General features: G+C 40.4%; 1 protein-coding gene across 1 annotated transcript in view; it reads left to right on the forward strand.

The window, feature by feature from the left end:
• The first annotated feature begins 1,514 nt into the window (after positions 1 to 1,514).
• LOC119905283 (activin receptor type-2A-like) overlaps positions 1,515 to 13,400 on the forward strand; it is a 34,235-nt gene continuing 22,349 nt past the window's right edge. The window contains exon 1 of the mRNA XM_038722152.1: positions 1,515 to 2,436. Within this exon, the coding sequence (XP_038578080.1) occupies positions 2,382 to 2,436 (55 nt within the window). The 5' untranslated portion in view covers positions 1,515 to 2,381. The remainder of the gene's footprint in view (positions 2,437 to 13,400) is intronic.

Consider the following 13,400-nt stretch of genomic DNA (forward strand, 5'->3'; position numbering starts at 1 on the left):
GTCCAGACATAATGTCTAACTAAGCTTTACATGTTGGCTACTGCTTTTCATGCATATTATTTCAAATAAATCAGAAACATCTACTGTTGTTCAGATATAACACACATTATCTCATGCTATTCATTAACGTCTACCTGTGATACAATTTCTGACAAGGAACGTCTTTGAAAACAAATGTATGATCAACAGTTGTTGAATAAAGCAATCTTCGCACAAAACTTTACCACAAATGCTAAAATATTATATTTTAAAAATCCTCAGTGGTGAAGTATGGTTAACAGTTAAGAGTTCATGCAGGGTTCAAAGTAAATTCCTGTAATTGTATTAGTTAATTGTATGTGTGTTAAACATCCCCCGCATTCCCATGTGAGAGATGACCTGTTCTTCCTCTTTCCAGAGAGAGTTCATTTGCGATGAAAGTTCCTAACCGATGACAGGGGAATAACATCTACAGGAACTCAACTCCTCACCTGGCCAGTGTTAGTTTCTTAATATCTAACCATTTAGTAATGCAAAGGACCGTGTGTTTTGCCCAAGATGAAGGTCAACGCTCCTATATAGAACAGGTGACTCAGCTTCCAGCTTGGTAGAGAAATCCCTGTAGACCTTTGACCTCCAAATCTTTTAGCAGCGCTTATGGTTGGAGATCTGCTCCAGGCTATTAGAGAGATTAGTGTCAGGCAGATTTGGGAACGGGCCAAGCCTATATCTGTACTTCATGGTATTCTCAGCATTTATTATAGAGCACCCAACACATGTTGAAACCTGATATGTGACCGTATAGTAGCACATACTGCAGCATAAGGCAATATGTGTTGACCTACATAGAGTCTATATTTTATGAGCAAGCTATGGATTTAAAATATAATATATTTTATGGTTTAAACCTTATGAAACATCGCTATAATTGACGATGGATGCGTTTAGGATCTCTAATATATACCTTTTCTTTACGTTTGTTGTATATTTTGGACAGAAAAATACACATAGGCCTATGCATAATAATAGCCTACAAGATACACTGTACACAATCATACACAGATTGTAGCCTACAATAACTTTTTATCTGCAAATACATGTCATAACAATACGTGGTAAACACAGCTTTGGGTTACTTATTATTTTGAGACGACTGTCTGACTCTGACCGCCTTCTGTTCTTGCAACGGCACACGCTAGAGTGTAAAACGAGCAGCCTTTCCGAATTAAAAACAATCCCTGGCTCGTAAATCAGTTTCATCAAGTTGGCCCGAGTGCACCAAGCTGATACCAGAAATGGCTGATTCTGCCTGTGATTTTTATTCCCGAGTAATTACTTTGTAAAAGTGGGGTAGTTAATTTTAGCGGCGCAAATTAAAAATCCCACAATTTGAGAAAAATTAGATCCCTAGCACCATGTTCAGATTAACCCGTGTGCCCCATCGCGCGTTCAATTGTAACATTTTATTTTGGAATGCTTAACAGGAAGCTGAATATATTAATTTGGCTGACTTGACGTGAATCAGTGACGCCATCTTGAAATTGTCCCGACAAGAGGAGGCGACGGACTTGGGAAAAGCAGCTCGTACTAAACGCGATCGCTGCATTAGCACCAGGGATTAACGGCAGCTTTAGAGGTTATTGTTATCATATGATAGTGTTTCATCTTCAAGTAATTTCGACGGACGAAGGCTGTTTGGCACACTTTGGAGCGGGCTAACAAAACGGAGGGAGCCTGGTAATCGGTTGTTTCGCTGTTGGAGCGGACGGTGCTCTGGTTGTGGCCGGGCAGCCCCACCGGACTGTCGGACGAAACTGACGCTTCCACACGGAATATAACAGCAATACGTTATGAACCGTGGTGGGAGGTCATTTTCATTTTGACGTTTTAAAGCTATACTACGGAACCTGTCAAAGAGAAGTTTGATTGGAGAGCTGAGTGCGCTTGATTTCCAGTCCGATGGATGTTAGCCCTGCCCGGCTGTGGCTCGGCTCTCTGCTCCCCTGGTCTGAAAATAACAGGTTAAACACCAACAAGCACAGGTGAACGCGTCTGTTCATAACAATGCTGCAGACCTGGCAAGTAAATGACAGCCCTGGCCTGAATGCCAACAAGTCGCCCTCCATTGCGTGTCTGTAAACCTGGAAATACCAACAACCATCCCCTCCTCTTCTTCACCCCCACCTCTTCCTCCCTTCTTTTTTTGGACTAACAAGACTGGCATTACCTGGGATATTTTGGATTTAGGCTCGATCTTGGCATTTTTAATAATGTCCTTTTTGCAGAGACAGTGCCCTCTAGAGCAGCAAGACATTTAATTTTACTCAGTCGTCTTGAGATTGTTGGGCTTTTTTGTTTTTCTTTATTCTCTTTCTAGTCAGAGGATCAGATTCGGATGGAAAATGGGAGACGCCACCAAACTGGCCTTCGCCGTTTTCCTCATCTCCTGCTCTTCAGGTGGGTGTGGAGGGGGTTATGCATGGCTTATTGTCAGCTGTGGAGAATTCAGTGCAATGCTTATTGTTATCTCTGCAGTGTGCAATGCATAGCTTGTTGTTATATTTGCGGTGCAACCCAGTGGGAAGGGGGGGATCCCACATCTGCCGTGCCGCCTCATTTTTGGTGCCCTTTATTCGTATACTCCCTGTGTGGATATGCATTGTACATGCTGCAGACGTCAAGTGAGCCCAAGCTGGGGACCTCAAGGGGTCCTTGAGAGGCTCCTAGCGGGAAATACAAGAACAAAGTAGTTTTTATAGTTTAATTTCATGAAGAGAATAGAAGGGACACCATGGGACTGTGTGAGGATGACCAAAGGCTTACAGTATAGACAGTTATGTAAATAACTGCCAAGTAAAATGTAACATTATATAGGGCTGATTTAAAGAACATTAGTTAAACACACCGAGTGGAAATAAAAAGCAGTTATTATTTGAAACCCAAGTTGGGCTCACCATAAGACAAATAATCACTATTGTATTTTATAAAAAATATTTGAAAAGGCTCTTTTTAAAGCTTTTATCTTATATAAAGTCAGTATCTTCTAAGTATATTGTCTGAAAAGGGCATGGAAAGATTGATTCAGATATAAGAAGGTGTGTCAACTTTAACCTTTTGTTTCTACAGCACATTTAGTCAGTATTATAACATTGTAATGATCACACTTTGTCGCAGCAAAGCAATTTTCAGCCTTCATGCTGGTGAACATTGTTCGTGTGTCCTCATATGACAGGGCTGGATGCCTAATGAATGTAAGCGGGGTCAGTGAGACGACAGGAAGGAGGAAGAGGGAATCAGCATGAAGCTTTTAATGATAAAATCTCTGCTTGATTTTGTTTAAATGTACAAATGGTGATGGCTTGATGTTCCAATGGATGCAGCCCAGGCCTCAGTAAACCTGTTCCTCCTCCCAAAATGACACTGTCTAGCCTCACATAACACCAGAATGTTACGGGGCGGGGGGGGAAGTCTATGGCCATGCAGTGCTCAACGTGCAACAACGTTCAAAGCGCAGCGGGAAACTGAGACAAGGATCAAAATACCTGAGTTTGTTGTGAGATTTCCTCCATCCCATACCAGAAAGGTGATAAATAGTAAAACGGTGCTTTGAACTTCCATTTCTTGCAACACCCTAAATAACAACAGGTCCATGCTGCTAACAAGAACAACCTTAGTTTCGCATTGTGTCATTTAATGGTTTGACTTGATTGTGATTAACCACAGAGATTGTATAGGTAGAAAGAATCAAAAATCAGACCTGGAGGTGGATTTTTTTTCTATAATTGTTTGTAAGCAGACATGGGATTACTGGATAAGTGCATTCATTAGTGAAAGAAGTTTCTTTCAAAATGTAAAATGTTATTGGCCATTGTTCATGTGCTTGTTCAACTAAATGACCTTGCTTATAAAATATATCCAGCGTACCTGTATAAAAGCTGTTCCAAATAGGACTTAAGAGATGGAAAAGGTAAAATAAAAAGTTTTAATGAAAGTGTGCTTTTTACAGCCAGCCCTGGGGTGTTTGAGCATTTCAGTAGAAATTAAAAGGCTTCTCAAATACGGTTATAAAATAAATAATAAAATAATAGTTGGGGTTGGTTAGAGTGTAAGCCAGGTGCTCTCTGTATTGCTCAGTGCAGCAGATGATTATTCCACTCGCTCATTACTGTCTGAAGTGGGGAAATGAATGGTTCCTACTTGAGGTGGAATAATAATCCTTTATGAAATCCAAGTTGAATTGGCACAGCTCAAGACGACACCAACAAACCTCTGATAAGGGCAGGGCACTTAGCCCAGAGTGGTTTTATTTGATGAGGCCTATTGCAACATGCCCTAAAATTAAAGATAACATTAAGATTTTTATTCAGACTTCAAAACTGTAGTTATTTGGCAACTAACAGCTTAAGTAACACTGTCTTTTTATTTTGTTCAGATTTTATTCTAGTATGTATATTTCACCAGGCAGGGGAAAAAAACTAATTTTCAGTTTACTGAATATAAAAAGCAAGCAAGCAATCGATTTCATTTTTGTTTAAGTTGTGTTCAGCCAGTATTTCCCCTAGTATGGAGTTGTAACAGCGGTGGTGGAGCAAAATTTTTGTATAAAACCCCAACACAACATGTCTCAGCAGCATTGCTCTTGTGTCCATGAGCATGCGATGCAGATTAGAATAGCTTAAAATTTCAGTGTTTTCCTATAGTTTTATGTGAGCTTTAGATTAATGTTTTGGTAGTGGTAGTCATGGTCAGAGGGGTGGGGAGGGTTGGGACTCCTCCCCCAAGAAAATTTTACATTTTCCAATGACAAATATGTATAAACATCATATTGAGCCATTATATTCACTATATCGCTGAACAAATAGTTGGAAAAGTTAGAGCAGATAATTAAAGATAAACAACACCGAAAGATCAGTCTACTGGAGGTAGGGATGAAACATTTACCGGTTTAACGATAAACCATGGTAAAATTCCCGATGGTTATTATTACAGTACACATTGTAATTATCATCATAACCGGGTTCGGTTACTGCGCTATAATATACTCACAGCAAATACTGTGCAGCATCAACCAAAATAAGTGTCAGTCTCCCAGAAGCAGGCGTGCATGCGCAGTATGCGACATGGGTTGAAAGACAGCTCTATGGAGATTTTTCAGTCACTCTGAAGTCTGGTCCTATTTTAGTTTTTATGAGAGCGCTGATGGAGGCTTGATTGAAGAAAATGACCTTATGGTAAAGGTAGAGTGAGTTAATTTTTAGCTTTGATTTGTCTGTCTGACTTGCTAACAGCTTGTAAACTGAAGCTCTCCGTGTTAGCTGCGCTTGTAAAAACGCTACACGCTATATGTTGTTCTGCTGCTGTGTGCGTTGTGTCTTGCAGACTCGATCCGTTGACTGCACACCTTACGCGGTTTAGTCAACCAACCAGCATATATTGTTAATTTTAAATCCAGCAGCTATGAAGTTAGTTGTAAAAGTGTCAGAACAGGAGAAACGCTGCAGACTCCTCTGTATTTATATCAGTTGTTGGGCTCATTGCAGTTACTATCACTGTCTTCTAAAGGCTTATTTGTTTTCATGTAATTGTGCATGTGGTCATTGCATTACCTATAAAATCTTGATGATGCACACTTAGATGGATTTTATGTTTACAAAAGGTATTGGCTGTTGTTTTATTGTTCATGCAAACAAAATGGCAATTTTATTTGTAGTTTTCAATATAAAACTTGTTGAAATGGTTTCAGTGTGTGTAGCAGTACATTTTAATATTTTTCGGCACATTTTTACAATACCGTGATAATACTGATAACCGTGATAATTTTGGTCACTATAATCGTTATATGAAATTTTCATACCATTTCATGCGCAGTATTGCGCACCTTTAGATTTGGGGAAAGTAATTTGGTTGGTTATGATTCTCTCCAGTGATTTTACATTTAAGGCACAGCATGTTTTGGGCATAACCCACTAAGCCTTAACAGCAAGAAAACCCTGTTAATATGACCTCAGAATCATTATAGATACGATTGTTCATGTTTGCCTTTTGTGTCTTCATTTTACAGCTTTTGACATTTATCTGTATAGACATTAATATAAAAAATAGGCAACATGAAAAACCACCTCACTTCTGAGGTGTATTTTATTTGCACATTAAAATCCAAAAAGAAGTATCTCCTCATTACCTTAAAAGGACTAGTTTGCATCACTAATTTGCTTTACTAACCTCAGCTCCTCCAGTCACCACCGTCCTTTGCTTTCCTAAAAACCACTTATCTGAAAACTGAAAAATAAGTACATCAGTCTGGACAGGACAGAGCTGTAGGCTACACTAGTTTAGTCTAAGTTTGTACATGATGTTCTCAACATTGGACAAGTAGGCAGTAATAAAATACAGCTACCAGTTACTTTCTATAAATTGAGCTAATGTTAAGTTACATAGAGCCATAAAACGTAGCCTACTGTATAAGTTTCCCTGCTCGCAATCACCATCACTTTCTGCCGCTCGGACAATCAAACACTCGCTACGCACCTCCCGATTCCTTACAGGAGTGACTCAGGAGTGCTCCTATAACACAATCTGTCGCGTAGATATTCTGTATAGAACGAAGAGAGGAAGCTAGCCAAGCACTTAGTGTTGTTGTGCTTGCACAGTGTGTGAGTGAAAACATTTGTAGCACATAGTTAAATGATTGTGGGAAATTTTAGTAGCGGCGGTCATGATTGAGCAGCGGCGCACCGCGGCTCCTGAATGCATGTAAGGGAAACACTGGTTCAGCAGCTGCCCAGTGTTCTGATCCACACTGGCGGGTCAAGGTTGTTTACTAAAGTGTTGATGTGACAGGACAGTAAATGGTCCTCTTGTGGAAGTTTTGCTACTTTGGGTTGAGTTTGAGTCTGCTGAACAGGAAAGTGACATTTTCCTTCCTAGGAACTGATAAAGTGACGCTGCCTAAGCGAGCCGTGTTTAACTCAGGTCGTCTGTTTGATAGGAGACCTCTGCCTCAGATCTCTTGATCGCTTGAACTGCAGATTGGTAAATATTTACTGTGCCGCCTCACACGTTATGGCACGTTCAGATCCGATTCAATTTGAATATGAGCTGACGGCTGAAGGAAACTTGGCGCTGATTTTGTTTTTGGCCCAGATGTTTCCTGTTCAGTGTCAGAAAAGGTAGTAGAGTGCTTTATTTCTAAGACGGTGGGTAACAGCGATATGTGCCTTCTCAAATGAGTTAATGAGGATAAATGGGTTGAAGTTGAAGCAACAAGACCCTGTCCTGTTTCTCCTCTTCTGACATGATGTGAATGCAGCTCAAGCAATCACCCGCTGGTTGTGGAGGTCATTCAGCGGTGTAAAAGTCCTGTTTTGCTGGTAATGTGTTGGAAATGGCTGTCTGCTTATATCCACCGCGGAGGCTGATAAGTTGAGTCTCATGCTCATGCCTTCACATTTGGCCTCGTTTTTGTACACTGCTGCAGTTTCACACAGACATTGATCCTCTTGCACACCAGTGTAAGGTTACATCAATATGGCGAGGATGAAGCAGTTGTGGTTTTTAAAAAAATCCTCAGCAGCACAATAGATCTGATGATTCAGTTTCAGCCCTGCTACACATCAAACTCAACTTGAAACGGTATGTGAGCTCAGTCGATCACCAGACCAGGGCCTCTGTGTTCCGTCCCATAAGATTTATCAGTTGCATTAACTGTCCACAGTGTTTTTGAGCAGGACGCTAAACATCACTCAGCTCCAAGCTCTGTGTTTTACAGTCAACCCTCTGAAAACCTCTGACCTCCCTGTAGAGCACTGACGGAGACAATGAGACCATTCCCTCCAGCATGCTGTGTAAATTATCAGATAATATTCCTGTAATTGTGTTTTACTGTTTATCAACCTATCAAATGCAAGATATATGACGACATGGCTATTTAAATTTAGGACCATAAACATCAAGTCATTTTTGATGAATATGTTTTTGGTCAATTAATCATTTGAGTACAATTCAATACAACTTAGTTGTTCAGACAAGGCGAACATTTTGCCTTTGGCTTCACTTGGCAAATGACACCCCCTCCCAGACACAGTTAATCATTAGAAGACATGAATAGGATTTATGTAGTGTTAAACTAAAAAGCCCAGAAACACGTGAACAGAAGGAAAAAATAGATTCAGATATTAAAAATATGAAACTTAAATAAATACAAACTGTCCTAATTGCTGACTAAATGTGATGTTTACTCTGTTTGCCTGAGTTGATTAGTTTCTTTATTCTTGCTTTGCTTAAAAATCATGAGAAGTGCACTGAATTGAAAGTTAAATGAAAGAGTAGAAAGCAAGAAACTCAATCCATTTTGGAAATAGCTCTTTTTTTTGTGTCTAATTCAAAAGGCTACCTATCTCTGTATTTCTGTGTGTGGCTTGTGAAACACAACAAGTAACACATGTAAGAACTTTCAAAAGTGTAAAACCACTTGGAAATGTGGCCATCGTGAAATAAAAACAGGGCTGTTTAATGCACACATGGTTTAGTATTTGTCACTACATTTAAACCATTTTGAAAGCGACTCAAAAATCCTGTACCCTCTGCTGCTGTGTTTTCTGTCTTTCCTAGAGCCGTCTGAGTCCGGCTACCAGCTCTGTCCCATTTCCCCCCTATCTATTTCTAATATGTTCTCTTGCATTATGCATTAGGCTCCAAAAGCACAGGTGTATTTGGTAAGACCAGATGTAGCCTCAATTTCCCATCGTTATTATGACCCCCTACCAGTCAGAGCACTGGTTAAATTTAGACCATGGCCAGGTGTTTTACGCTTTGTGCTCACCAGGGTTTGGCGATATGTTGAAATGTTCCACCTGGCCACCGTCATCTCAACAACTGGCGATTGCATATATATATATATATATATATATATATATATATATATATATATATATATATATATATATGCAATCGCCAGTTGTTGAGACTGCAATTTCCTCAACGTTAATGCTCAAGTTAGCCAAATTTTAGGTAGTGTTTTTAAAGTTGAAGTCAAAAAAGGACGTTGGAGTTTACAATGAGCCAAAGCTTCACCTTTTTTTCTTGTAAATAGAGATTGTGGCCAACTTATGCATTTTGATCAACGGCAGTCAACTTAATCTTCACTTTCTTGCATGAGACAGGCGTTAATGAAACTAAGACTAACAGCTTTGAAGGCCCAAGGCCTCTTAAAACACGACCTCACAGACATGCACCACATAAGTGACTATCTAAACTTTCACTCCAATTTAAGATTCATCAAAACAGCATAATTGCTAGTGAGGGGATTTTCTTCAGCAGCAGCGATTTGTTTCAACCTGCGCCTGGTATCATTGGGCTGAGTATTGCCACACAGGACAATACTCACCACACAGGGTTAAGTAATTAGAGAAAATCATTTGAAAGCCAGTTTAGTGTACTCTTCTGAGGCTGACACCATCTAATGCAGTAAATCTTAGACACGTCAAACAGGTCAAAGCAAATGCAAAGGATTATTTGCAAATACTGTAAGGCTCTCGAGTCTTTTTATAACGGCAGTGTAGAGGCAGTGAAAGGACTAAAATAACATACATATTTAATTCAGCTTTCACCTCCTTGGAGGAAGCAGAGGTGTAGGCTTGGAAGAAGACGGAAGAAAGGCAGTTTGAGCCGCACTGCCTCTGGCTATAATTATATTGTTAATATTGTTATCATAGCTATTAATCACATGCTAATCAGACTCCATTACCTTTAGAGCATCATTGTTTTGACCTGCTTGCATCTAAATAGTTTATTGTGCATCCAGTGGGTGTAAATGAAAGAAATGATACAGAACATGACTGGCCGTGTGCTATATTCTGTTTCTGTGATCAGCATTTTTGTATGTTTCATATTTGATATACAACTATACCTGATTAATTGCGAAGTCGTAGTAGATAGGTGGGGTCAACGAGAGGCTACAGAGTCCACCCTGTAACCAAAATGTCAAATGTTCGACATCCACTACAGCCATACGTCCTTGAGCAAAACGCTACCTGCTCCGATTATTGTAAATCACACCAGATAAGAGCATCAGCTAAAAGCCTAAAATGTGAATGCAGACGGAGCACACCTCTGTAATGAGAAGTCAATGAACTGTCCCTGTAACCATTACTGACTCAAATTAAAACAAATGATAGGGAAGATGCTAAGTCACGGATTGAAAAAATCAGCTTTTGTGTTGAGCCTGTATTTTTTTGACATATTTTCTGTCTCAATATGTAGATCTGCTTAAATCGCTTTTTGGATAAAACTATTCATGTACACAGGACTATCTCAGTCTAGACCACTTGATGTGTCGGTACCCCAGAGAGTGGTCCAGAACGGTCCTTTAATGTAATTAATGTATCCTGCAGATGTTGCTTTATGTGCTTGCGAGAGTTTCAGTCTAGACAGGCTGGCTGCTCAGACGGAGAGGCCCTGCTTTGATCCTTGATTAAAAACTGCGAGCTGTACATTCATCATGCTCTTGTTTCAGGTTCTCTCAAGGGTCCTCGCCTACTTTTACGCTCCCTCCTTCACCCTCCTCCTCCTCATCTTTGTCCATCTCTTGCCAAGATTCCTTGCTGTCATGAAGGTCGCTCTAACCTCTTATCACCAAAACCACTAAAGGGTAATGGTGTCTCGGGGACTCGGCGGGATCAGGGTGAACACTGTTTGCTCGTGATATTGTGGGTTCATCATCCTGCCATTATTATTGCTGTCACTTTGTGTTACTATCTAATGAACCTCAAATGCCATTTAGGATGCACTGAGCAGCAGTCATTTGAACTGCAAGAACACCAACAGGTCTTTGGTCTGACATTTATTGTCCTGTAATCAACACAAATAACACATTTACATAGAAGAGGAACAGCTACATATCTATAAGTCAGTACAAAAATCCAGCAGGAATGTCTACTGAAGACCAGAATAATAAAAAAAGCTCTTTTCGACCTTGAACACAAGGCTTTTTAGCTCTTGTAGCTGGCTTGTCCTTTGACACTGGTGGCTACCTTGTAACTCAAACCTCCATCTGAATTGCAAGGTGAGGTGAAGAGGGGGTTTGTTCAGTCTTGAAACTCATAGTGGTGAACAAGATTTTCTTCCCAAGCAGTACTGACAGGAAAGAGAGCGTTGAAATCTCAGCAGGGCTTGGTAATCACTGAATCATCATCAGACAGTCAGGCTGATGTCAATTGCACCCCGAAGCTACGAAGCACACCACCTATAGACACCACGGAAGCCAGCTCGCTGAATTTCTTCTCATCTTATTTTACTGTAATTATGCAGTTCTATCCCTGTTTTAATGGTGATTTTGCTTTTTTCACGTGAAGATGCATTCTTTGTATTCCTTTCTCATCTTTATCTTCTTACAATTATTAAGTTTTTTTTTTTCATTAATTATGCTATTATATCCCCGTTTTTATGTTCATTCTATGTTTTTTTTTCTTTGAATCACTTGGTGCATGTCGTTTCTTTGTTTAGCACTTTGAGCGCCATTTGCTGTGTGAAAGGTACTTTACAAATAAAGTATTATTGGTATTGATAAACAAAACTATAAACCCTGCAGATATATTATGGTTATTCTCTGCATCTAGGGGAGTTATATTCTTAGCTAACTGCACCTGTAATATAATCCCAATTAAAAATACACAAGTGTTGGTTTTATTTTGGCTGTGAGGGGCCCCGTGACCAGTGTGTGTCATTACTTTACACTAAATATAAAGATGAGGCAGGAGTCAGCGAGGTCGTCTAATGGCTGGATGGATGAAAGAGGGGGATTTATTGACTCTCGATGTTTATTGGGTTGACTTGTACAAATGCGAACTCAGTAAGTGCAAACAGAGAGGCAGACAACATGTCTTGGAGGGTCAGCGTGAGGTGACTCAGAATGGGGCGGCCCGTAACTTCCACACATCAGCAACAGCCTGTGATCTATTGTGCGCCAACCTTGACCACGCAGCGTATTTCTGTTCACTTATTAGACTTTCTCTCCTCTTTTGGTTTCTAGTGTGAGATAAACTGCAGGTGAACACGATATTGTATTTTGGTTGCCTTGATGGTAATGGAATTTGCAATATGAACCGTAATACAGTTTTTAAAGGCTTTATTCTAAGTCTGTGTTACCTTGTGATGGCTGCTTGGAGCACATTCAATAGCTTTACAGCGGTGGAATATGGGAAATTTCTCTCACTGATCTGGATTGCACTCACAAAGGACCAATCTCCTTTTATATATACAGTGGGTACGGAAAGTATTCAGACCCCTTTAAATTTTTCACTCTTTGTTTCATTGCAGCCATTTTCCAAAAATCAAAAAAGTTCATTTTATTTCTCAGTAATGTACACTCAGCACCCCATCTTGACAGAAAAAAACAGAAATGTAGAAATTTTTGCAAATTTATTAAAAAAGAAAAACTGAAATATCACATGGTCATAAGTATTCAGACCCTTTGCCGTGACACTCATATTTAACTCAGGTGCTGTCTATTTCTTCTGATCATCCTTGAGATGGTTCTACACCTTCATTTGAGTCCAGCTGTGTTTGATTATACTGATTGGACTTGATTAGGAAAGCCACACACCTGTCTATATAAGACCTTACAGCTCACAGTGCATGTCAGAGCAAATGAGAATCATGAGGTCAAAGGAACTGCCTGAAGAGCTCAGAGACAGAATTGTGGCAAGGTACAGATCTGGCCAAGGTTACAAAAACATTTCTGCTGCACTTAAGGTTCCTAAGAGCACAGTGGCCTCCATAATCCTCAAATGGAAGACGTTTGGGACGACCAGAACCCTTCCTAGAGCTGGCCGTCCGGCCAAACTGAGCTATCGGGGGAGAAGAGCCTTGGTGAGAGAGGTAAAGAAGAACCCAAAGGTCACTGTGGCTGAGCTCCAGAGATGCAGTCGGGAGATGGGAGAAAGTTGTAGTAAGTCAACCATCACTGCAGCAATTCACCAGTCGGGGCTTTATGGCAGAGTGGCCCGACGGAAGCCTCTCCTCAGTGCAAGACACATGAAAGCCCGCATGGAGTTTGCTAAAAAACACCTGAAGGACTCCAAGATGGTGATAAATAAGATCCTCTGGTCTGATGAGACCAAGATAGAACTTTTTGGCCTTAATTCTAAGCGGTAAACCAGGCACTGCTCATCACCTGTCCAATACAGTCTCAACAGTAAAGCATGGTGGTGGCAGCATCATGCTGTGGGGGTGTTTTTCGGCTGCAGGGACAGGACGACTGGTTGCAATCGAGGGAAAGATGAATGCGGCCAAGTACAGGGATATCCTGGACGAAAACCTTTTCCAGAGTGCTCTGGACCTCAGACTGGGCCGAAGGTTTACCTTCCAACAAGACAATGACCCTAAGCACACCGCTAAAATAACGAAGGAGTGGCTTCACAACA

The sequence above is a fragment of the Micropterus salmoides genome, unplaced genomic scaffold (assembly GCF_014851395.1).
Source record: "Micropterus salmoides isolate LMB-PRFRI ecotype aquatic unplaced genomic scaffold, ASM1485139v1 Ms_hic_scaffold_1, whole genome shotgun sequence".
NCBI lineage: Eukaryota > Metazoa > Chordata > Actinopteri > Centrarchiformes > Centrarchidae > Micropterus > Micropterus salmoides.